At 37.2% G+C, this 27111-nt stretch overlaps 1 protein-coding gene across 1 annotated transcript; it reads right to left on the bottom strand.

Moving 5' to 3' along the window:
- On the bottom strand, positions 1–26434 carry ZNF644 (zinc finger protein 644). The gene is made up of 5 exons (XM_015823997.1): positions 24398–26434; positions 23421–23967; positions 22634–23239; positions 3734–3836; positions 1–1618 (listed from the first exon to the last, which is right to left on the bottom strand). The coding sequence occupies exons 1-5, from the start codon at positions 26399–26401 to the stop codon at positions 1426–1428; spliced, it is 3453 nt and encodes a 1150-aa protein (XP_015679483.1). The 5' UTR covers positions 26402–26434; the 3' UTR covers positions 1–1425.
- Between the last annotated feature and the right edge of the window lie 677 nt (positions 26435–27111).

Genomic DNA, 27111 nt, shown 5'->3' with positions numbered 1-27111 from the left:
ACCTTTTATTTAGAGAGATATAGTCTTGGTATGGAGATATACCATGAGGAACACAATTTCACTGGCTGTGAGGTATGTATATTCTCCACCAAAATACTCCTCACATCTCAACTGTTTTATAATTTTATTTACACGCAAAACAATATCAATGCATTTCCTTGGCTTAACTACAGTATTAATCACCCTACATGAATAAAAGGAAACATTACTTGCATTACAGAACCAGTTTTTAAAGAGGAATTTGCTTATCTGCTGAAAAGTGACATTTTTGTCAACAGCCAATATTAATTTTGATCAAGACACTTGCACCATATTTTTCTATCCTCACAGCACATTTATTTTAATAATTCTGTAAATAGGTCCTTAGCATGAGCATAGTGTTACAGTTTTCATACATATAATTACACCCAAAACAAATTCTAAAATTCAAATTGTAAACATTCTCTTCATATGTGGAAACTTTTCTATTTGTGTCCAATGATATTATGATTTATTTAAAAACAACTGCAAAAAGGCTAGTTTAACCTAAGCCATGTAGTGAGCAATGCTTTTAATACATTTCTATAGTATTAAATAAAAGGCAACAAAATGACTTGTATAAGCAACATACCTTTAAACAAAGCATAAAGAAACAATGTCATTAGCGTGTTCTACAATAAAGAAAACCGTAAGTATGTGATGCTACAAATGGAAAGGGTAAATACCATTACTGCTGACAAAGTTGGAGGTAGCATGGATGCACCACTTTATTGTCAGTGAGAAATGCAAGTGAAGTAAAGAATCTTTCCTTACCACAAATAGTTTCCAGTATTATGTACATAGGTTTTAGAAATTTGTTAAACAAGTCCCTCCACTTTTAGTAAAAAAGTCTTGTGTGATTAGAAAACACATACACAGCTAAATAGTACTAATTGCCCTATTTGAATGGAACAGTCTCCTGATCTATGAAGTCCATGATTTTTAATGCCCTAAATTTAATAAATTGCATTAGCATTTCTTGGTATTGTACAAAACACTACATACATACAAACAAAATAAAATATTTTACTAAGCAAGTTTTTTTTTTTAAACAAAGCATTGATTCTGGTAACACTGTAAAGAATGCTTTCATTTCATAAAACTTATCTTAAGATCCCATGTGCAACAATTTAAAAACATCTTCTTACGTGTGATGGGTTTGTATCAATAGTGAACACAGTAATTGACCCAAAAACATAGTAAACTTTAAAAATACATCTTCCACCCTATATAAAATATAAAGACTACTTACGGTAACTGTGTTAAGTACTCAATTGTTTGGATGTTAACTGTCTCCTCCCCCTCCCGTTTTCTTGCTTCAAATTTTATAAAGATAATTTAACTTTAAAAAAACTAACAAAAGGATTTCAAATGTACATCCAATGCAATATGAAGTGTTTTCATATTCTATGAAGCTGCTTCAGCCATCAGGAAAGAAAATGAAGTTTCAGAAATTGAGGCAGGTTTTTTAAGCAGTGATGTCACTTCTACCATGCCAGCCCCAGTCCGAGGAAGATTTGCGTTGACAATGTGGCGTTGAAGGTGCTTTATCCAATCTTCTTGAACAGATAAGGGTCCTCGAAACACTAGACCACAAAACCTATATAGTTTTTTTAAAATGATTCAAACAAAGTACATTAATGTTGTTAAGCAACTCTGTAACCGATATAGTGATTGCACAAAGTAACACAAGGAAAGTTTGCCTTAGCACACAAATTGTCCAAATATGGATCTTTATGTAGGCTAATACAGTGATTTTTTATTCTGAATTCAAATTGTTCTTGATATACAAATTGCTATAATTTTATATCTAAAGTTTATCTCTGTACATAATCTATGGTTAATGGCTCATTAGCAGTGATAAGCTTTCTTCCCTAAAAATTTCATTTTTGGATACATCAAAAACACGATAGATCTACGTAAACTGTGAAACAAGGTAAAAATATGCAGGAGTGAAGTTTGTGGCATACTGTAATATGGGTATTGTACATTAAAATGCCCAAGCTGCAGCTGTACCCATGATTTGATTCTTTTCCTCAAGATGAACAAAAAATATCTCAGCAGAATATTGGGTATTTCTACTAACTAGCTAGAAAATAACTAGTGTACAAAGTTAAACCATATTTAGTGCAATATAGTATCTTCTTCACTATGTATTCTTTGTCTCTAGTGAGAAATCACTTAGTATTATTACCTTTCTCCAGATAATACTACACACTTCATTCATTCATTTGTTCGTTCAATTTAAATGGCTGCCCATCTTAATAAAATTCTGAGTGGCCGTTAAAACATAAACATTCCACATACAGAATAAACAATATAAAAAAGTTTAATAACAACCAAGATCAAAAGCATGAATAGATAACACCTCCTGTAGTCAATAATCTCCCCAACCTCTTGCCTGGGAAAACCGCCAGTTCATTAAAGCTTTCCCAAAAGCCACCAGGATCGATGCCAATCTAAACTTGAGGTTTCCAAGGACAGACATTGTGACAGAAAAGGTCCATGTCAGAAATCCCTGTTTTTCCAATGAGAAAGTCCAACATACATACCTATTATCATCGATAGTGTAACAAATTAAAAAAACCTTTAAAAGTGTATCTTTTGAGAGAAATTAAAGAGTTTATCCCAGTGATGGCGAATTTATGGCACACGTGACAGAGGCGGCACTCAGAGCTCTCTCTGTGGGCACGCGTGCCGTCGCCCCAGCCCCACCTCCAACGGCCCCCTCCTCACCAGCAGCCTCCCAGGAGGAGAGTCGCCCCCGGTTGTGGCCTGTGCAGAGAAGCGCAGCCAAGGACATGGCAGCCAGGCAGCAGGTACAAGACTCTACCCCCGCGCCCCGCAGCATCATCTGCTGCGTGGCCGCCATGGTGCTGCAGGGCTGCCTGGGTGATCTGCCGTGGCAAGCCGTGGAGGCGGTAAGTGGCCCTGCAGGGGGCGGGGCAGAGTGGGTGGGGCAGGTGGGGTGGAGTAGGCGGGGCAGGGGGCAGAGCAGAGTGGGCAGGGCAGGGGGCGGAATGGTTTTGGGCACTCGGTGTCTAAAAGGTTCGCCATCACTGGTTTATCCTATGTTGGATAAACATTCACTGTTGATGGAAGAGAAAGTGAACAATAGAATTCACTAACCTGAGATATTATAAAGTTGTAATGTTTCCTGAGGTATGCTAGATTCAGAATTTAGGGTTTTATATAATAAATAACTAGCACTTGGAATTAAAAATTAACAATTTAGTTGATTTGTTGGAAAGTTTTGTTTTGACATGAACAGATACACTGCAGCACTCCACCATAGCAGATTTCACCCAATACAATAACAGCACTGCTCCATCCAATAAAGTTAAATAATGGTGCAGAAAACTTATACAAAATTACCAAAATTTTGGAAGATTCTGGCAAATATGATGGTGCTTAAGTATTGTACTTGCTCATAGCATTATTAGTTCTTCATGTCCTCTTTGGTTCTCACCAATATAATAACTGAAATCTGTCAGCAGTTCAAGTTTTCTGGTTTCACAAACATGAGTTTTTCAATGACACGTCTATGGGACAACATGCCACAGACTCAAAACATATTCCAGTGTTCTTTTGTTAAGGTTATATCTGTATTATTAAAATAGTGAAATTATTCATTTCAAGTACATACTCAGAATATAGGTCTACTCAAATAAAAACTCTAATAAACTATTATTTCTTATTATATGTCTATATATACCTGCACCGGAGTATGTAAACTTCATCAGCACCATGAGGTAATGGTAGTATTTTTTTCTTGCTTCCAGATCTTGATCTTGATTTTTTTTGCTTACAATCTATGGCTATTGAGAGAGAAAAAAGCCCATATATAGATATAAGTATATATATATATATATATTGTTTTGACAAATCTATTGCCCCTGAAAATACATTTAAGTTTTTTTGTACTTTCCATTATTTTACAAAGCTGTAGAAAATATGCATGTTGTATTTCTTCATAATGCTGCAGTATGTTTTCTAGTTTCATGCACAACTATAAACATATGTTTGAACTTGCTATTAAACTTTCATTTCTCAACATACATAATTCTAAAAAGCACTTATACTTTTAAGCTATTATCACCGATCACACAAACATCATGCTTTGCTTGTGAACAGGGTCATTTTGAAATGTTATTTACTGTATTGGAAATGTTACAATTTGTTCTCAGCATGCAATCATAATGCAAAAGGATCAATGATTAAATGCAAAATATGTTTTGAGAAACTTCATAACTAGAATGTTTGTATATATTAGTTTGAAGTGTTTTCTGTTCTTCATGCTAAAAGGAGTCTCATATATTGGCTATAGTTTAAAAACTTGGAAGTTGTTGAAGACTTCAGCCATCATCTATAGTCATTGCTCAATATTTCTTAAATTAGGTGTACCACAATAATGCAGATTATTGCCTCACATGGAGGAGAGAAGAAAAGGAGGAGGAGGAGGAAGAAGAAAGAAGAACCCACAGGAAATTCTGGTTTGGCAAAAATAAACTGTTAGCTATATACTGTATTTAAATATCAAATGCATAATATACCTAGATTCCTTCTTTCCAAATAATTTGCCTATTATACTCTCTTCTTTTTTTTTCATCTCCAACTCTACCCCAGGTGTCAATATCTAAAATGCTGAAAACAAAGCAAGAATACTACTTGCTAATTCCTACATAAATGTGCAAACCTTCAGAAAAAATGTCAGCTATAAAAAATGGTCTTAACACAAGAGACCATGGTTTTTCTGCCAAAACACTTAACAAGAATCTATGAGCAGAACCATTTGTAATTTCAAACTAAAAATCTGTACATACTACTACAGACTAACATTTAGGCACTTTGTCAGATTAGTAGATTTGATAGAATCAAGTGTGTCAAAAATATCTGAAAATCTTAAGGACAAGCATCTTCCATGACGTGAAGAAAACTTAAGAAAACAGAAAAAGGAATGTGAATGCTGACTGATAGTATCACAGTAAGGTTTTTCTACTACCTTCTAGGTTATTGAAAAAAAGTAAAAAATAAAAAAGCAGAAATGTATTGGGCTGTGTGCAGATATATGAATATGCAGATTCTCTTGTCAGAATGAAATATGAACTATATTGGTTCCTAGGGACAACATACCATGTATGCAAATTGTATTTTTGGACATTACTACAAAGACAGACATTGACAAAAAAGTAAAGAGGCATAACTACATGTATATTTTGTCTCAGGGATGACAATGGTAAAACATTAAAACTAGGCTAAAGTATCATTTAAAATGCTATTTGAAAAACACAGAGGCAAGTATAGAGGCAAATCCCACTACTGCGCACTGATTTATTCCTTACCTTTTCTTAAACTTGATTTCCCAAGATAGCCAGCTTCCAAAGCAAATTTTCCACCCTGCTTCCCAACTCTCACCAAATGATTAGATTTCTGCCAAAGCAAATACTCTAGGGATTTAAGATTACGCTAGTTATCTGTTCTAATGCAAGCTTCTTTTACACAGATTACTGAGAGCTAAAATATTTCTGGGACTCTGATGTGAAATGTTCTCCTAGAGGCAAAAAGCGAATGGTTATGTAGGTTTCCATAGGCTAGAGATTCAAACTGCTGGCCCGCGGGCCGGACGCATCACGTGGAAGCCGCGCCCACCCCATTACCGGCAATGGCAAAACAGTCCAGATACGTCGCGCAATGTCGCGAGTTTGACATGTTTGCCATAGGCCATACAAGAAAGGGAACCATGAATCGGAATGATTCACAACACTTGGTCTTGGCAGGGTTCAAACACAAAACACTAGAATCTGATTTCAAACTCAAGTGGTATTGACACCTGATCAGGAATTATAACAAATTGACATCTGTATCTGATCAACAAAGCTTATAAATATGAATCTAATTGATTGTGTTTACAAAACAAAGATTAATCCTGACTTCCATATATCTATCTTCCATATCACAGGTCACTAAGCTGTCTTATATTCTCTGGAATGAGGTTCCCCACAAGATCCAGATGGACTCCATTCTGCTGATGTTTAGAAGTCCTATGAAAGTCTTCACCCAGACCTTCAGTGAGGGAGAGGGAGACCCTGTCACTTCACTGTGCTTGCACGGTTGTTGATAGAGAGGCAACTATACCAGTTTAATAAATTATTATTATTTTCACTTGGTGGAGTCATATTAATTGGTGATAGTCTGCTCAAACTTTACTAACATAAATTATGTAGGATAACCTAGAATAAAACAGTATACTAGATATTCCTGGAAGAATAAATGTAAAATTTGAAAAATGGGCTGAAACATTATTACACAATTTTGAAATTTAGTTTATAAAAGCCAACATAATGGGAACTGAATAGAGCCATTTTGCAGTGACCAAGACTTTACATGATCTTTGCTGGGACTCTACTTTTGGAGGTGGATTATTTTTCACCATTAAATAAGCGTATTCTATATAGTTTTGAATTTATTGTTAATTCATGAAATAGTTTAAATTGTTCAGGTAAGTTACTGTAAAAATTGCTATATTTATTTCTATTCTATTTCTCGCTTGCCAAATAATTTATATATAGTGAGGGAAAAAATATTTGATCCCCTGTTGATTTTGTACGTTTGCCCACTGACAAAGAAATGATCAGTCTATAATTTTAATGGTAGGTTTATTTTAACAGTGAGAGACAGAATAACAATAAAAATCCAGAAAAACGCATTTTAAAAAGTTATAAATTGATTTGCATTTTAATGAGTGAAATGAGTATTTGATCCCTATCAATCAGCAAGATTTCTGGCTCCCAGGTGTCTTTTATACAGGTAACGAGCTGAGATTAGGAGCACTCTCTTAAAGTGAGTGCTCCTAATCTCAACTTGTTACCTGTATAAAAGACACCTGTCCACAGAAGCAATCAATCAATCAGATTCCAAACTCTCCACCATGACCAAGACCAAAGAGCTGTCCAAGGATGTCAGGGACAAGATTGTAGACCTACGCAAGGCTGGAATGGGCTACAAGACTATCGCCAAGCAGCTTGGTGAAAAGGTGACAACAGTTGGTGCGATTATTCGCAAATGGAAGAAACACAACATAACTGTCAATCTCCCTTGGTCTGGGGTTCCATGCAAGATCTCACCTCATGGAGTTTCAATGATCATGAGAACAGTGAGGAATCAGCCCAGAACGACCCAATGATCTCAAGGCAGCTGAGGTCATAGTCACCAAGAAAACAATTGGTAACACACTATGCCGTGAAGGACTGAAATTCTGCAGTGCCCGCAAGGTCCCCATGCTCAAGAAAGCACATGTACAGGCCTGCCTGAAGTTTGCCAATGAACATCTGAATGATTCAGAGGAGGACTGGGTGAAAGTGTTGTGGTCAGATGAGACCAGAATCGAGCTCTTTGGCATCAATTCAACTTGCCGTGTTTGGAGGAGAAGGAATGCTGCCTATGACCCCAAGAACACCATCCCCACTGTCAAACAAGGAGGTGGAAACATTATGCTTTGGGGGTGTTTTTCTGCTAAGGGGACAGGACAACTTCACTGCATCAAAGGGACGATCGACAGGGCCATGTACCATCAAATCTTGGGTGAGAATCTCCCAGGGCATTGAAAATGGGTCGTGGATGGGTATTCCAGCATGGCAATGACCTAAAACACACGGCCAAGGCAACAAAGGAGTGGCTCAAGAAGAAGCACATTAAGGTCCTGGAGTGGCCTAGCCAGTCTCCAGACCTTAACCCATAGAAAATCTGTGGAGGGGAGCCTGAAGGTTCGAGCTGACACACGTCAGCCTCGAAACTTTAATTACTTGACGAGGATCTGCAAAGAGGAGTGGGACAAAATCCCTCCTGAGATGTGTGCAAACCTGGTGGCCAGCTACAAGAAACATCTGACCTCTGTGTTTGCCAACAAGGGTTTTGCCACCAAGTACTAAGTCATGTTTTGCAAAGGGGTCAAATACTTATTTCAGTCATTAAAATGCAAATCACTTTTTTGAAATGCGTTTTTCTGGATTTTTTTTTTGTTGTTGTTCTATCACTATTAAAATAAACCTACCATTACAATTATAGACTGATCATTTCTTTGTCAGTGGGCAAATGTACAAAATTAGCAAGGGATCAAAATATTTTTTCCCCTCACTGTATTTGTCATTGGACAGAAAGAGCAAGCTATGAGAGATTCAGTATCTGAAGGCTGTCTCGCAATGCATTTAAGAAAGTACTCTGTATAGATTCACTTTATTTAAATCTGGGTTTAAATGATCCTACCTGATGATGAAATTTAAGATATCAGAAAGTATGAAGCTTTGATAACATTTCAGTTGACTTTCCTTTGTGGATCTTAGGTTTTTTTTGTTAAGGCCAACACCACCTCTTTGCTTTATATATTTTCATAAAGTACAGCTAGTCCTCCACTTACGACTCTAATTGAGTCCAGAATTATTTTTGTAAGTCATGTCAGTCGTAAAGCGGGTCGATTTTACAACACAATTTTATATTTTTTTGCAATCACTGTGAATCTGCAGTCATTAAGTGAATCCATTATCTGCAATGGGCATTTTTTTCTGGAAACTGTAGGTAAATGTTGGTTTCCAGCCCCCCCCCCCCAAAAAAAATGGAGCAGGAGGGTGATGGCTAAAGGAACTTCAAATCTGAGTCACAAGTATCTTTTTCAGGGTCCATTATAACTCTGAATGGTCACTAAGCAATTGGCTGTAAGCCGAGGACTACTTGTATGTGAACATATGTATACCTTTTTTGAAGTAAAAAAGTACAGCAGAGATCTCTGCAACAGAATAAAGATACTTCCATCTGTAGACTTCCAAGGCAATTCTAGTTGGAAAGTTATAGTAACGTCTTTTAAATATGAACGAAGGCAAACATTTTTTTTAAAAAACGTCTTTATCAAATCTGCAAGACCACTCAACCCCATTGTACACTCTGGACAGTGTACAATGTTAAAAACAGATGGAAATGAATATGCAACAAATAAAAAATGGTGAACATCCATAAAAGAACAAAACAAGTACTTTTTCAAGCACAGTAGCATTCTCACAAGGGGCCGGCCAACTAAATGAGCCCAAGGCAAAAACTGATTTTAAATGAGTCAATTAGGGGCAAATATGAATCTCTGGCAAGACAGTGTTCCAGAGGACAGGCACTCCCAACAGACAAGGCCCATTTCCTGGGTCCCATCAGATAACACAGTTTAACTGACCGAACCCAAAGCGTGCTAATTATGTCATAATTAATAGAATGGGCAGACACTACAGCATAGACAGGTGGTCCCTCATATTTAGCCAGGTCCTATACCACCAAAGGTCTTGTAGGTGATATTGAGCACCTTAAACTGTATCTGAAACTCTACGGTAGTATAGCTCCTGGTATTACATGGGCACACCATGGCAGGCCTACAGCTGTCCACTCTGCCACATTCTGGACTAGCTACAATTAAAAATGTTTCCCCTTCATATAACTGCTTGCTAGAGATATGACTCCCGGAGTCAAATTCAAACCTTACTGATCACATAGATATCTCCACAAGGAGAATTTTCGGCATCCGTACTATAGGGGCTTCTCAGAGCTTTCTTGTGGGGTGTTATTTTTGACTTTCCAATTTAGTAGCCCCAATCCTAATCTGACCCTCTTTAGCCTTTTTAAATCAACCAAGGACAGACAGGCGCTGCCATCTGCTGTAGACAATAATTCGCTACAATGAATTATTAATATATTCATTTTTATGTGAGAAAAATAATTATTGCAAATTAATTTTTTTATTCTAGACCAGAATAAAAATCTTTTGCTAGGCAGTCAGAATGCATAAATATATTTTAAAATAAACCGTATAACATTCTCTCGGGTAACCTGAGAAAATCTAGCCCCAAGTTTCAGTGACGTCAAATGAAGGTAAACCTCATTTCTTTAAAAATGCTGTGAATAAATTTGGAGAATTGTTCTATGAAAAATGCAAAAGATTTACATGCTATGAAAATAAACCACTAGAACAGGAATCCCCAACCCCCAGGCCACAACCGGACCATGAGCTGTTCAGAACTGGGCCACCGAAAGCAATGGTCAAACACAAGTGCTCCATATGCGTCAACGGGGGGCGCGTGTGCCTGCTGCTCATGCAAATGGAGCTGTGTGCGTGCACACATGTGCTTGCCCATGGCTCATGAGGAACCATCCCCTTTCCAAAGCCAGAAAGGTTGGGAAACTCTGCTCTAGAATGATAATGAAAAAGAATTATATCAATAAATGCAGGTGTTGGAATGGTATCTACTATTCAGTACAAATTAATACCTTATAAAGAGGTCAAAGCAAAACAAGCTTACATCTTACTAAAAAAAATTTTTTTAATTAAAAGTATTGGTTTGATTACTTGTAATGATAATTAGACAATTTCCTGATTTGGATCTCCCCTTATTCTGAAATAAAGGGTTTGATTTTATACACTTGGACTTACAAAAAACTTAAGTAAAACCTATTATGCCATTGGAGCTAATGCAGTGGTGGCGAACCTATGGCATGGGTGCCAGAGGTGGCACCTGGAGCCCTCTCTGTGGGCACACGTGCCGGTGCCCCAGCCTTGCCTCCCCCCACGACCCCCTCCTCTCCAGTAGCCCCCCTAAAGGAGAGTCGCCCTCGAGGGTGGCCCACACGGAGCAGCGCAGCCAAGGACATGGCAGCCAGGCAGCGTAGACAAGACTCTGCTCTCATACCCCATCATGCAGTTGATGGTGCAGGGCGCAGGCAGAGGGTGTGGCCGCCATAGTGCTGTTGGCCTGCCTGGGAGATCTGCGGCAGGCCCTGGAGGTGGTGAGTGGTCCTGTGGGCAGGCGGGGCAGGGGATGGCGGGCAAGCGGGGGCGGGGCAGGTGATGGAGCGGGGGCGGGGCCAGTTTTTGGGCACTCGGTCTCTAAAAGGTTCGCCATCACTGAGCTAATTGTCTTTAAACTTTTTTTTTCTTTTTTCTTTTGTATCCTTGCTGAATAGGACGTCAGAAACGAACAATCAGCTCCACACTTGCAGAGGTCAAAATACTACTTTATTGTTCTATGCCAATCTCCCAAACTAGCACATTTGCCTGGGAAAGACTAGATAAGACTCGAGGTACCAATAAATAAGAATAATTGCAGCTCAAGGTTCAAATGAGGGGTCCTTAGTTGTTTTCTTGCAGATGTTTCATTACCCAAACTAGGTAACACCATCACTGCTCTGATGATGTTTCCTAGTCTGGGTAATGAAATGTCTGCAAGAAAATAATCAAGCTCAGAGAGCATCAAGGACCACTCAAGGCTCAAAATGTTTGGGAGCAGAATGGGGCAACTCCCTCCAGCCGACTTGCCCCAGTCATCTCACCACAGTGATTTGCTCTGGCCAACTTATCCTGGGACAACTTGCAATGGCCAACTCACCACAGAACAACACAACGTGGGACAATTCAACATGGAATAACTCAAGAGAGGGACAAGTAAAACTGCAGCTCCCTCCAGCCTCAATGACTTTTAACTTGAGTAGGTTCAAACCTAAAGCAAGGCAAGGTCCACTGCAATTCACTTGTCCCTCTCTTGAGTTATCCTGTTTGAATTGTCCTGCAGCAAGTTATGAGTTCAAGCTTAATCAAGCTTGAACCTCTTCAAAAGATGTTTCCCAAAAGATGAGTTTTTGAAGATCTCTTTAAAAGATGATTTCATTGTTAAGTTTAAAATGACAGAAGGGACAAATAATGAAAACCATGCAATCAAGTTAATTAATTAGTCAGTTGCAGATGTCTGGACTTTCAACTGCTAGCTGGGGAATTCTGGTACTTGAAAACTGAAACCTTCTGATGTTGAGTCATCCTGTATTAAACAATTTTTTGCTATTATTCTGACTCCAACCATTTTTTGAGCATTCTAATATGGCCAATAGCTCCCAAATCGTTCTATGTATTATGCGCCACAGTGAAATTTTTGACTTTTTCAACATATTCCAATGTACAGATATTGATATTCATTTCTTCACTACTCATAAAGGAGATATAACAAATGTTATGCACCATTTACATTTTGTGATCAATTGTATAATTTAAATACACATAAATGCAAATTTTACACGATGTGGTAAAAATGAGTGAATTCTTAGGGTTTTCACTATTGCAAATACCTAAAATTAGAATCGGATGCAGCAGATTGCCTACCCCTGGTATAGGGTTTCCTGCCTGAGCAGGGGGTTGGACTAGATCTCCAAGGTCCCTTCCAACATTATTATTATTATTACTATTACTACTATTGTTGTTGTTGTTGTTGTTGTTGTTGTTGTTGTTGTTATTATTATTATTATTATTATTATTATTATTATTATTATTATTATTATTATTATTATTATTAAGGCCTTCAGAAAGAAGGTTATAGATACCTATGAATCTAAGAACAGATTTAAAGATTCTCAAACAATTGGACATCAATCATTTCACTATCTGGAAGATCATCTACAAGTGAAAAAGATTTCAGACAGTTGCCAGGGAAACCATTTCAGCAAGTTCAGCCCAAGAACAGATGCATTTTCAGAAGTCTCTAAGAACCCCAGAATTTCATGAAGTGGTCCATAGGTACCTCTTGCCACTATTAATGTCAAAGTGTACGAGGCTACCATTAGAAAGTGTTTCTAAATTAATTTTATTTTGGGATGCAAAGAACAGTGCAATACAGATGACTACGGCATTTGCTTAGGGCTCAGCATGTCCTTTTACTATTACAAGCTCTTACTTTTTCTAACCCCAGCCAAGAATATACATTGCTACCTAGATCCAACTTCATTTTCCCAATCTAAGTCAACAGGATTCAATAATTTGTATTTTACTGAAATACTTTTCTCTGTATTATGCCTAATTTCTGTTGAGAGATATCACCAGCTCAGCTAAGATATATTGTTTAGCAAAGACTATTAAACCAAAACCATGTCTAACAATCATTTTACATTTGGAGCTGAAGTAAGTATTACTATCAGCCATTGGCATAAATTGAGGCTGTAATTTCCTTGAAAACATGCTATCATGCCTCACTAATTTTGCAAAATTCACTCATTAGTTTATACAGAATTATCATAAAGTTTTCAAGTATAATCAATGCTATGGTATTATCAAATGTAACCTTTGAGGCTTCCACTAGAAATGTAGCTATGGATTTTGGAAATATGTTCTATGATTAAGACTAATTATTGCGATGGGGTTCAGGAAGCTGCAGGAAGAAAAGGAAATAAAGTATTTTCCTATCACAAGCTCAATTCAAACCTAAACTTTATTATCAGACTTTAATTTGGAATGTTTTTGACTAATTTTAATAACAGCTGCATAAAAATAAAAAAACTGCAATTTAATCTTTCATCTAATTCAATGTTTACTTCCAGAAATTAAACTCCTTTTTCTAACTATTCTAACAAAAAGTATTTCCTTGTGACAATAATTATTACAGAGAATATTTTATTAGTCTTTTATGAAATACTAAATTTTACACTAAATTTAGTGTGAAATGCATTTGCTCACATCTTGGACAAAAATTTATGTCAATGATGACATAATGAAACAGTTGCAAACAGTTGCATAATGAAACAGTTGCACAGCAAGCTATAGGAACTCTACAAATATGTAAAGCTTTCTGATTTGGCAAATATTTCTTGGATAAATTTTTAATATGGGTAGTAGTTATGCTTATCATGGAATATTTTTGGACAAAATATTTCTGAGTAAGATTATTCTGGAAATGTCCTGACACTGAAACAGAACATTCAAGCTCAGACATTTCTGGATTCCCCACAACAGACTATTTCGGTGTCAGAATATTAAAAAATGACAGAATGTTTGGCTGCATTTAATGGACAAAGCATGCTAAGTTCCTACTATAACACTCTGGCAATCCCTAAATCTCTACGAATTTAGAGGCCAATCCCTAAATCTCTAGGGATTTAGAGGGCAGAAATGGGAGAGCTAGCCAAAATGCGGTATTTTAGGAATGGGAAGCCTTGGGATCCAACAGATGCTCACTTTTGCCTGGGCTACAGTCTGCCACATCTTGTTTTGGAGCTGTTTGTGGTTAGAAACTCCAGATCTTGGAAATATTCTGGAAGCTTATGAAATGTCAGAAAGAAAAAACCAAACTATTTGCCAATCAAAGATCAGAGACCACCCCAGCAATGGTTCGTAAAATTCAATCTATCCTATGACTTCTGGAATCATTGTGCCAAGAACTATATCCTAAAACACAAATGACATTAATTGATATCAATGAAGAATATCCCTCTGTATCTATACTTAATATATTTCAATTCTAGTTTAAAATGCCTCAGAATTATCAAACCTTTTCATGTATAATCTTCAACAAAACATTAGTGATTCACTAAATAAACAATGAATATCATGCTCTTATATAACATGGGTGATATGTAGTATAGATGTAATCATCCTATACCAGTGGTGGTGAACCTATGGCACAGGTGCCAGAGGCGGCACTCAGAGTCCTCTCTGTGGGCACATGCGCCGTCGCCCCAGTCTTAGGCCTTCAGCTGGGTTTTATAAAACCTTTTCGCTTTAGGCCTCTGCCGCCGTGTGCAAAAAAAAAAAAGGTTCAATCAATCAGTCAATTTCAACTTCTTGCGGGAAAAAAAAGATCTTGCAAAGTTGGAATTGATTGAACTTTTTAGTCCCACCCAGTCTGCCGTTACCACTGCAGCCACGCCCACCCAATGGGCCACACCCACCCAACCCGGCACCCGACGATGCATAAATGGGTTTTGGGTTGCAATTTGGGCACTCGGTCTCTAAAAGGTTCGCCATCACTGTCCTATACTAATGATGATAAAATGAACCTGGGAAAAGTACAAAGCATCATTAATGTTATCTCACTTTCCAAAGCAGATGAAATTTGGAGATAGATTATGGCATGTTAGTATTAGAAATACAACTATGATAAAATAGAAATTATATCTTTGATACTAAGTGCTCCAAAATCTACCAAATGAAACTTTTGTAGAATCATAGTTATTTTGGAATTCAATATCCTGCTGAGTATACTCAAGTAGAAAATAGTAGATATTTTTATTTTATCAACGGTTGTAATGAAATATAACATGGTCTCATTTAGTACTTAGCATTTAGATTAATTGAAGCTATTGATCTGTAGTAGCAAATCATAAGTGCAACTGCACTGTACTTTGTTCAAACATCCCACCCCTACTTTTTAAAAAAAGAAATGTAAGCTTGATCAAGTTCTTCAATGGGCCATGAGTTCCCCTTTATCTTTTTTATTTATATTACATTCAAATTTCATTTTTTAAAAAGTAGCTTGCTTCACTTGAAATTTAAAAGAGCTACTTTTTTCTTAAAAAGACAGTTCTAATATTGAGCTTTACTCAGCATGAATTAAAAAAAAATCAGGGTACTCATTCATTCAGTCCCAGACTGAAATGGTAAGCAAAATAGCAAGAACTTTCAGCTCTGCTAGTTCTCTCAACATCGAACTTGCAAAAGGAGTATCATCATGACTGGAGAGGCCAATTCTCTAAGCAGCTGGCCAGGGACAGTGCAATGTTTGAGGCTGACACTGACAGCCCTTATTTTAAAAGCTCATCCAACTGTAGCATCTCTATCTGCTACTGGTGTACTACCCATTAAGAAAAAAGGGGCATACTGATATTCTTAACAAGCCACAAAATAAACAGACAGACAGTAAAAAAAATAAAAAAAAAAGCCAGTGTCTTGCCAGAAGCAATTGTAGCCCTGGGAAGACATTCCATTCAGCATCAATGACTTTGATAGTTGATAGCTCTTCTTCTGCTGAAACACAAAATATAAAAAGCTCCTATAGCAACTGTCAAACAGAAAATAAAGGTCATTTATGCATACAAATATTTAACTGGGGCACAAAGTAACAGAATGCTCAAAGGGACTTATGGCCATGCTTTTTTCTTTAAAAATGTGCAAAGAAATCAAAAAGTAGTACAAAATGAAGAAATTATAAAAGGCAGAAACCCAGTGTGACCTTTGATGCCAAAAGCATTATATTTTCATCACAATCAATGGTTTTTCTTCAATTGCGACTGAATTTGCAGATAACATTGAAAGTATAAAATAGTCTCAAAATAAATTGATGCCAGAGGAAGGATAGATCTGCTATCAGCGGAACTGATGACCACAGCAAAAGAAGAGCTGGCAAACCGATTGGTGCCTCATAATTCTTTCTCTGGATAAAGGGGAGGTCTTGGGATCACCACACACACTCCATGCAAGGCTTCCCTTGAGGAGACCATAAAACAGTGGTCTTTGGTAGGTTTTACAGTTCTGGGAGAAGAGGGAAGGTTAACTTTGCCCAAGCCACAGTTCAGAACTTTCAGACACCAGGTTCATCTACTTCCTTTTTTAATCACTTTTGGAAATTGCTTGTAAACTACTTTTTGGATATTAAGAACTTTCAGAACGACAAGATCCTTACACCAGGGCGATTCTCCTTCAATCCTGAGCAAAGTTTAAAATTCATTTTGAAATAAAACAGCAAACAGAATTTTTAGAATATTGATTTTGGAAAGTTAAAAAATGGACTAAGGGGCCAGGTAGATTGGAAATAAGATTCTGATATTAATTATAAGAATCCTTCCAAGGTTGTTTAAAATCCTATTAAAAATAAATGAAGATTCTGAATCTAAGTAAAAGAAATTGATTAGAAAAAAACACTACAAAAGGACTTTGAAGGTGGGACACTAGAGGCAATCAGAAAGAACTAAAGTTAAAGGAGAAGAGACCCACGAACAGAAAATGGAGAAAACTATTTTAACTTTGAAAGGAGCCAGTTAGCAGCTGTTTTACCCTGCTAAAGTATTACAGTGAAATAAAGTCCCCCCAAGACCTGCATTATCATTAGTCTTTAAATCCTACTCTTCCATGCTACTACCATCAATGTTCAAAATCTGCCAATTATTAATGAATCAGTTAATTTAATATATTTCTGTATCATCTTTCATAAGCAAGTAATTCATTTAAATACTTTACATAAGCTATATTCATTAAAAGTTGGGGAAAGAAGAAAAATAAAAATAGCAATCCTATTCATCCATATATGGCAGGGCTCCCCAACCCCAGGTCCATGGACCAGTACCGGTCCACGGCATGCCAGCAACCGGTCCGCACAAGCAAGCAAAGCCCCATCTGCGGGATGCAGGTAGCACACACAAAATCACGCCCCCTCCGGTCTGCAGAAAAACCTCTCTCCATGGAACCAGTTCCTGGTGCCCAAAAGGTTGGGGACCTCTAATATATGGTGTTCATCAGTGATACGATCCCGAGTTTCCGGTGAGAAAGTTAATTCTAGGAGCTCTCTAAAATGATGTACATATTCTTGCTATGTACATTTTAAACAAAGAATCCCTACTAGTTCTCACAATCAAGGTATCACTTATATGTAATTCCAGATTATTAAGGTTCTTCCTCAATTTATTAATTAAGCTTTATTACTTATATAAATTTACACATATAATATATACATAAATATTAAATTACATATATAATAGATATGTAAATATTATGTATATATTAGTTATACACCCCATAATTTAGTTCAGACAGCAGTTCAGATATGCATAGCTTCTCCCAATGTTATAAAGCTGAATGTCACTGGTATATTAAAGACATCTTGCCCCCTCTCAAATTGTCATTTGCCCTCAAGAACTTCCATTAGATATTAAACTGCAATAGTAACAAAGTACAAGTATCTACTGCAAAGCTGCCAGTATGCTGCAAGCAGGAATTACTTTAGTAACTTCATCCTCCAATTTAGGAAATAATCTAGGAGAATATTGTTATCAACAAAATCAAAAGCCTCTAAAGCATTAGCAGCACTCTAAGACTTTCCCAGAGAAGATCATCCATTGATGAGATCAAGGTTAACTATGTTCCAAGTCTGAAAAGGGCTGAGAGAATGACTTTCAAGAACTTGCAGCAGTTGTAGAAACCTTACTCCCAAAGTAGTATCTATGACTCCAGTCAGCTAATCCTCTATGTTCAAGGATGCAGGCAGGAACTAGTAGCAGTATTTAAACTACTGTATGTTCCTTGCCAAACAACTTAGTTCCTGTGAACAAACCTACTAATTTCTACGTGGCATGCTGGCACTTTACTTAAAGAAAAAAGTATTCATATCCTACACATCTGCTTATTCCAATACAGACAGTCCTTGACTTATAACCAATTGTTTAGAGACTCTTTGAAATTATGACAGCATTGAATGAAGGCACTTATGACCTGTCCCTGAAGCTGTGGCAGTGCCCCTGTAATCATGTGATCAAACTTTGGGCACTTGCAAACCCATCTGCACTTACAACTGTATGGATGCTGCAATTCCTGCCATCTGCTTATCTGCCTCATCTATGCTCTTTGGGCCACCTGCTGTCCTGCACTCTGCTGTCCCAGCTCATCTTCGCCATCTTCTTGCTCCTCCTGTTAATGAGGAGCATCCAGCCTGGGGCTGGCTTTGCACTGTGAAAAGGTGTGTGTGTGTGGTGGTGGTGGGGGGGAGACAACGAAAGCAGCCTTTGAGCCATACCATCCCTTTGCAAAGAGTTCTAGGGCAGGGCAGGGTCTGGCTTCACTCTGTGAAAAAGGGGGTAAAAGGCTGCATTGGGCTTGCACCCCTTCCCTTTAGGGAAAAGCAACTGCCCCTCCCAGGAGTCTTTGAAAGGGGTGTTTCTTTGCAAACAGCTCCTGGATGGGCTGGGGTTGGCTTCAAGCTCCAAAAGGCTGTTGGCAAAGAAGCACCCACATGTAAAGAGGTACTGGGTGGGGTTGGGGATTGGCTTTGTGCTGAGAAAAAGAAAAGCCAAAAAGCAATCTCTCCCCCATCCCCTTTTCATAGTGTGAAGCCAGACCCAGGCAGGTGTGCGTTATCATCAGCAGGAGCAAGAAGATGGCAACATTGAGGTGAGGCGATGGAACACAAGATGGCAGGCCTCTCAGAGCGCAGGGTGGCAAGGATGACTTGGACTGAGCTGGGGCAGCTGCAGTTTCCAGAGTGGGGCAAGCAGCCATGTGTTTCTGGGGTTGCTTACCACCTTGCAGCCAAAAGAGCAGAGATGGGGTGGAGATAGATGGATGAGGGGGGGAGTTGGAAGCAATCCCTTACCTTACTGAGGCTTGGGGCTGGGATGGACCAACCTCATAATGGCTTGAGTTGGGATGAGTCCTTGGCGAAAGACTGGCAATTTTTGCTTAATGATGGCAACAGGGAATACTGGAATTGTGGTCACTGGTGCAGTCGCACAACATCCAATGTTACGACTGCATCGCTTAGCAACCAAAATTCTGGTCCCACCTGCGGTCATAAATTGTACCTGTACTTCCTGAATTTTGTTTCCTTTTATTGTAACAGTCTAATAGTTGGGTTCACAGGAAATTCCACCAAATTTAACATCCAACGCATAGTACAAAGTATTTAAAACAAATCCACACACCAGATGTAACTGTGTTGTGACTCTTACCTGCCTGTCCAACAGATTTAAATATACACATATATAACAAACATGAGAAAGGAATTGAGTTTTGATTGAACGTGATGTACTCTGACAATGGTAAAAACCACGTAACTGCCTGTGTTTACTTTGATATTAATTTACCTAAACAATGAGTTGTAATAATTGATAAAGGTTCTTGATCAAAACTTGGCAAATTGCTTTAATTAAAAAATCAGCTCCTTTTGCATTTAGCCAGAAAACAGAGCATTCATTCCTGAACTGTTCATATACATGGAAATAATGCTGGATAAAAAAAAATAAAAAATAAAATGAAACAATTCATGAAAAAAATGGGATAGCAACATACGTTTATGCGTTGCTATAATTCTAAATTCAACTTCTTCAGAGAATTTTAAATGTCAACTGAATTATCATATGAATTGTTCAAGTCTGATGAGGAAAATGTAGAGTAGACAGACTTGAATTTACATCTGTAACAAACATACCTGTCCCAGTCAAAAGTCCAGCACTCTTCTTTCGTGCATAAGCGCGTAAGTGGTTGGACAGGCTAACAGCACTTGTAAACGCCGTATTGCAATGCACACACGTTCTAAGCTTCACAGGCATACCTATCATTCAAAAGAAAACTATAATCCAGTTCTCTCTTTAAAAATGAAACTCTCAACTCGTTTCAAAAAATCCCGAATTAAAAGTTGCTTTAAGTATGTTCAGTGCATCAGTGCAATTGTTTTCATAAGGAAGCAATCTAGCTCATGGCTATTATTTTCTTATCTGGCACAAAACATCCTTTTGGGTAAGAAAAATGAAATGCGTGATCGGAATCCCTAAGCTTTGCTGAATTTAAACAACTATTATCACTTGGCTGCTGGATTTTCGCATTACACAGATTTTCTTTCCTAACTCCAAAATACAATTCTGCAATTGGAATAGCACAGTTCTGTTAAGAAGTTTGAAAGCTTGCAAGGTTCCCAAATAAAGAGAATTAGAAAGTCTAGTTGACAAAGTGGTAATTAAAGTGTTTTACCCACAAGACTGTAAAAGGCTCAATACTAAATTAGGTTGCTGATGAGGGCTGGGAGAAAAAGGTGGTAAAACACACCACTGCACAGCTGTTAGACAAAACATTTTCTTCGGTGCATTTTATCTTCATTACTCTGAATGCGCAATCAATAATGAAAGTTAATGATTTGTAGTTTTTGCTAAAATCTTTGTGCTAAATAAATGATCAACAAACATCTTAGTTATCACAGAAAAGAACACATAGTGAAGCAATACCAAACTGCATCAGAAAAATATATATACTGCCAATGGTTTCTTAACTGTATTTCCATGCACGTATAAAAGTTTAGTCTTGGACAATACCGTCAATATTTTTTTCCACATTATTCATATTTCAGTGTGTTAGAAAAAAATTGGATGCTTTTAAGATATAATTTTTAGATGTACGCAACACAAAAACCAATTTTCAGGTATTTTAAATATTACTGCTTAGCAGCAAGGTTACAAAAGTTTAAACAAGTAAGTAGTATAAATTAACAATCAAATCTGATATTAATTGGAATTAAAAGTTCAATTAATAACAGTTGGTATTATGCAATTTCTTTTATTATTTTTGATTGAAGTGTAGAGGATAGCGCTAATCAGTATTAGGCAGCATAACACAAATATCAACTACTTTATTTTTAGTGAACTATTATAACTGACAAGCTTTATTGAGCTACCTCCTATTTTAAAGCAATTCATTGCATTATTCATGCATTTCATATTAACTCATCCTTCTAGCCCCTTGTAGTTAGTTAATATAGGCTTTCCTGTAAAGCTAGGTTATCTACCTAGATGAAAGTCAAAGCATAATCAGCAGTCTCATGTACTGTACATGGTGAGTTACTATATGGTTTCAGACTGCAAGTAGAGAATCAAACACTTGAATGCTTTCCCATTTAAAACGTATCATTTTAATTGCAACAAGTTTTATATGAGGATGCATTTGATCCATATAAACATTAGACATAAGCAGATCCTTCAACAGGACTCTTCACGTCACTCATCCAACATGGATCCAGAATATAATAGTATCCATATGCTCATAAAACCCCAAGAGAGTGTCAAGCTGCTGACCTCAGCCTTTTGAGTGATGCAGTTTTTCATAATTTCATGCCACAAATCCAGAGAGGCAGTTTGTTCACTGAAAGATCTGCACAGGCCTAATAAACATTTGGTTTCCCTACCTGCAATCTGTAGTGGTACAACAAGCAAATCACATGAATCTACTGATCATGTAAATGTCTTCCAGTTGACAGTCTGACTGCTGCATCATACTGCACTCTTGAAAGACCCATAAAACGACATCATCCATTTTCGCCGCAATTACAAAATAATTACTCAAAGTAGAGCAAGATATTATAGTAGCTGGAATACACATTATGCAGAGATATTGGCAAAGAACTCCAGCATAATCTCTGACAGCTATGATTGAAAGACATATTTAAGAAGAGCATTCTAAAACTATACTAAGGACTCTGAAATAAAGACTGAAATTACTGACTGAATTTCTAGAAAATCTTCATTCAAAAAGAGTCTTGAGATTTTGTATCAGAACCCTGATGGAAAACAGAGCTATGGCTACCACAGATGCATTCTTAGGACATATATAACCTAACAATACTTCACATATAATCACACATCACCCATTTAACCAATCAGACATATATTAACTTAAGGGAAATTCTAACTTTTACTACGGATAAAGGAACAACGATGGCTCAGCTATTTTTGGTTATTTGACTGTCAATACATTATATCAAGTATTAGTTATTATGTATTTTGTATCAAACATAACAATAAACATAAAACAAAGAATTAAGGAGATGTTCACATGTAACTATTTCTATTACCCCTCAGTAACTACAGAGCAAAATTGTTTTCTATTCAAAACTTGGCCTGCACGTTCAAAATATAGGTAATTTTGGGTATGAAATTATTTTTTTCCTGGTAAGAACTTTGCAAAGAAAAGTTTCAATAAGAATTGATTTTGGAATAAAGAAATACATACAGACACAAACGTGCGCATCGACATAGATTCCAATTAAAATCTAATAGAATAGCAGTTACAAAAACAATCTCTTACCTGATTGTACAGTCAAATCCATTTTTTGTGGTTGATACATCAAAGGGCCATCTTCATCTAATGGAAGAACACATTTTTGAACAAACCTCTTTCTTGCAGTTTGATTATGAATCTTTTGAGGGGAGATATCAAAATTTCTTTCTTCTCCCATTCTTTTATTTTTCAAGAGTTCTATCAGTGTAAGTGACTGGTTTTTTTTTTCATCATGCAGTACTGATTTTGCTTCATCACATTCATTGAGGCAATTCAGCCTTTCTTCCTCTGATGCAGACACCGATATATCTTCAGTCTTTAGGCCATTGCGGTATGCTTCAAGAGGTATAACATTTTGAGACAAAAAGTCATCATTGGATGAAAGTTTCTGAGCGACAAATGGTCTGGGAATAACGCGACGACTGTTCAATGCCTTAAGGATTTTTTCATATTTTTCTTCGTTTTGCATCATTTCATTTAGAACACAGATTGGAGATTTATGCGCGTCCCATTTGGTTTTACCAAGCCTTTTTAGGTGTCCTCGCACATGATTAGATAATCCAATTTTAGTGTCAAACCAACCTCCACAGAGCTGGCATGTGTGTTCTGTAGAACTTTCAGATTTCTCAATTGCTACAAAGAAAAACGAGTGATTTATCCACTTGCCAGACATTAGGATGCAGCTTACTTAAAACATACAAGTCAAAACATTCAAACAAGAGAACAAAAAAAGTAGTCAGGATACTATAAAATGAGGTAATATTCATATTAGTCTACATTTCTTATATGCTGAAAACCTGAAGAAAAATCTTACCTTTTCTAACTCGTTTCACTGGGGTTCCCGTCACAGTTCTTTTGAAATGCTGCATTTTGTCACTTGTAGCTATCTGCTCAGGTGAGACAACATGGCGCGCCTCATAACTTAACCCAGCTCTGTGAAGATGTCCACGGACATGATTAGACAATCCGACACCAGTTTCAAAAGTTGCTGGACAGTATGGACAGTTTTTTTTCTCAAGTGATAAATCAGTCCAGTGAAAAACTGAATTATGCTTTGGCAATGTTGTACCTATGTTTTCCAAATTATGATGATCTTGGAAATCATGCAGATAATTGTTACCTTCACCATCTTCATAATATTCAAAATAAAATCCATCATTTTGTTCATATCTAAGAGACGATTTACCACCACCTTCTTCTTCCATTTTACCTTTAAATAAAGGGAACAGGTTTACATGGTCCTGATTAATATCACTGTAAGAGCCATCCTCCACAGACCGTGTAGTGTAATCACACAGTTCAACATTATCCCATGAACTTTCATCGTCCGTTTCATAGCTGTCTTTTTTTCCAGCAAGTCTCTGCAAAACAACAACAGTCATTTTATGTAGAATGCCTGGAAAACTGTCCAAATTATCTCCTGCTACAGATCCTCCCCTTTTGGGTCTTTTAATCATTTTTTTTACAGTTACATGCTTATTTTTATAGACTCTTGGGTCTTTTTTCATCAGTTAAGAGAATCCACAATAAACCTTATTATGAGAATTATTTGAAGACAATAAAGGTAACAACCTGACAGATCTCGTAGCATCCCCTTTTAAGTGTAAAAAAATGACTGCTAGATTTCTTAATCCTATGTATGCCTCTGTGTGTGCGTGTATGTCTATATACACAAACACATACATACACCGTTGTTAGATTTCCTGCATGATGCAGATCTTTAGGATTTGGGCCAGTGCTATTTCTATTCAAAATAAACCTGTCTGCAGAGCTTTGACTAAACACACTTACAGCTGACTGTGCAACGCTTTTCCGAGCCTTCTGTATCCTGGAGGGTCTCTTGTGGAGTTTTGCAAAGTGACTCGTCTGGAATGCAGAGCCAAATGGTCGTTTCATATCTTGTTTTAAAACAGAAGACTTTGGAAAGGCAGATGCTTGTTTGATGAAATGTTTAGTCCTGCTACCGAAATCTAAAGCTTCTTCTATACCGAGCCTTTTTCTTTTATCTAATCTAAGGCGGCTGCCAAAGGGATCTAGGCAAGCTGATGGATGCAAATATTCCACGTGTTTTTTTAAAATGCTTCGGGCCGATGTAGTAAAAGGACACATTTTACACATATAGTCAGCTGTCTTTTTTGAGGATTCCATATAGGAATCTTTCATCAATGCCTTTTTGTGTGTTTTTCTCTGTGTAATGTTTGTGGCGATCATTGCACATTTCACTACTGCCCCATGAGCAAGCCCTCGATGGCATTCAAGTTCATTCTCGGTCACAGCCATAAAGTTACATTCTTCACAGCAGTAGTATCTTTTATCTTTTTCGTGGGTTTTAGCATGCTGCACAAAGGTTTTGGGACAATTGGTACCAAACACACATTGTGGACACTGTAACCGTGCACTCCTACCCTCATCCTGAAGTTCTTTCAATTCCCGAATTTCCTCCATCAATTTCTGTCTTCTTTCCTGATGAATTATCATATGTTTAAGAAGGGAATTGCGATCTCTAAAGGTCCGGCCACATTCCCTACACGCATAAGGCCTCGAAACATTTAAATGACGAAAGTGCCTATTGCCATCCAAGTGATACATCATGTGCCTGTGCAGATGCTTTTTTTCCCTAAAATTCACATTGCACTTTGTACAGGGATAAAAAGACGGCTCATCAGAACTGAAATTAGATGGTGATACTAAGTCATCTTGTTCACATTTGTTCAATAAAGTATTAGAAAGAAAAGTGCTACTGTGAACAGGGGAAATGTCATCTGCACACTTATTACTTGGATTATAAATCAGATGCTGGATGGCATCCACAACTTCCAACTCCTCGTCTGTAGATTCAGGCTTTACTCTTGCTAATGAATATTTTTGTGATTCTATCATTTGCACATTCTCACTCTGCTCCAAAAACTCAACGTCTACCGATTCAGAATTGTCGGGAATATAATTTGATTCGTTAAAACAGTCCTCAGTATAGCGAGTTATTTTGCTAACATCCATCTTTCTTTTCCTCCTTTTCTGTATGCCAACTTTAGGTTGAACTGGCAACTCTTCTACAGCTTCTTCATTTGTCATGAGGAATTCTATGTACTCTTTCTGTGGATCCCAGCTTACATCACTTTCTGATCTGAAGTCGCCTGCCGCTGAGGAAATCCCCGTTAGTGATTTGTTACCATCCTCTTTGCCTAATGAACTCCTGCTATCCTCACACACATCTTCTTGGCTTACTAAAGTGCTATCTGATTTGATGCTTTTCCCTATTGATGGTTCTAGGTCACAAGCAACTGAAGCAGAGGGAGGTAGATTTTTCATGGAATGTGATAGGTTCTTAGCATGTGCTGCTTCAGGTAACAAGAACAGAACTGGGCTTGAATTTTGGACTGATGGTTTTGTGGGAAGTTGAAGATCATGTACCACGGTGACAGATGAAGAAGAATCTGTTTGATGGCCCACAGCTTGTGCATTAGTTAATGAAATGCTGCCTTGTTTCATAATGGAAATCTTAGTTAAACTGGAGTGTGGGACTGGTCCATTAACAGAAGTTTCTGTAGGCAGAACAAAATTTTCACTAGAAACAGCAGGAGCCCCAGTATGTATAAATATAGATGATTGGCCCCCACTTAAGGCGCTTTCAGACTTGTCTGTTGATAGGTCTTCAGGCAATGTTAATGTATTATTCTGAAATGATGTTTCACTCTCTTCTAATTTGGGAATGCCACTCTTCTCAGAGATGAAATTACTGTCATCTAGCAGTCCTTTAGCACCAATGATCTCAGTGTTGATTTCTGCCTCATCCATACTGCTGACATTCTCTGTCCATTAAACACATTTACTCTAAAGTAAAAACAAAAAGATCCATATTAGAATGCACATTAGTATAACAGTTTTAAGATTAAACATGATCATGCAAAAATATTCTTATGTCACAGAAAATCACACGTACAAAAACATACTATTAATGAAGAGATTAATGATTTCAAAAGTGGACCTAGTTCTAAAATTCAAATTCAACGTAGAATTATAAGAGCAGAGATGCACAAGTCATTCAAAAGAGATACACTGAGATGTATACAAAGCTTTGTGTACTACATATGCACTTTGTTTGGAAGCATCTCTTCAGATGGATTTTGCCCTATTACAAACATTTAACAAACTAAAATCAAGAAAGATTTTTTGTTTACCAGAATAAAACACCATATTATAATATACATAGTTGAGTAGCAAAACATGATTCATTTTATATACTGAAGACACCACACATTTTCATTAAAACAATACTTTTAACAAGCTGATGTAAAAAAGGTAGTTTACAAATAAAGTTGAAGTTTGACAAACAATTCTGTATCATGATGTAAGTAGATGATTATCTCTAGTCAACAGTCTACTTCCTGTACCTGAGTATGTAATCACATTTGTAAGTCCATTATAGGCCAATATATGAGATTAGATTTTTTTAAAAACTGCGAAATCAGCTAAAGTGCTGACCACTCTTCCCCCCCCAAGCAACA

The sequence above is a fragment of the Protobothrops mucrosquamatus genome, unplaced genomic scaffold (assembly GCF_001527695.2).
Source record: "Protobothrops mucrosquamatus isolate PMUCROS unplaced genomic scaffold, P.Mucros_1.0 scaffold2070, whole genome shotgun sequence".
NCBI lineage: Eukaryota > Metazoa > Chordata > Lepidosauria > Squamata > Viperidae > Protobothrops > Protobothrops mucrosquamatus.
This window is presented reverse-complemented; position numbering and strand designations above follow the sequence as displayed.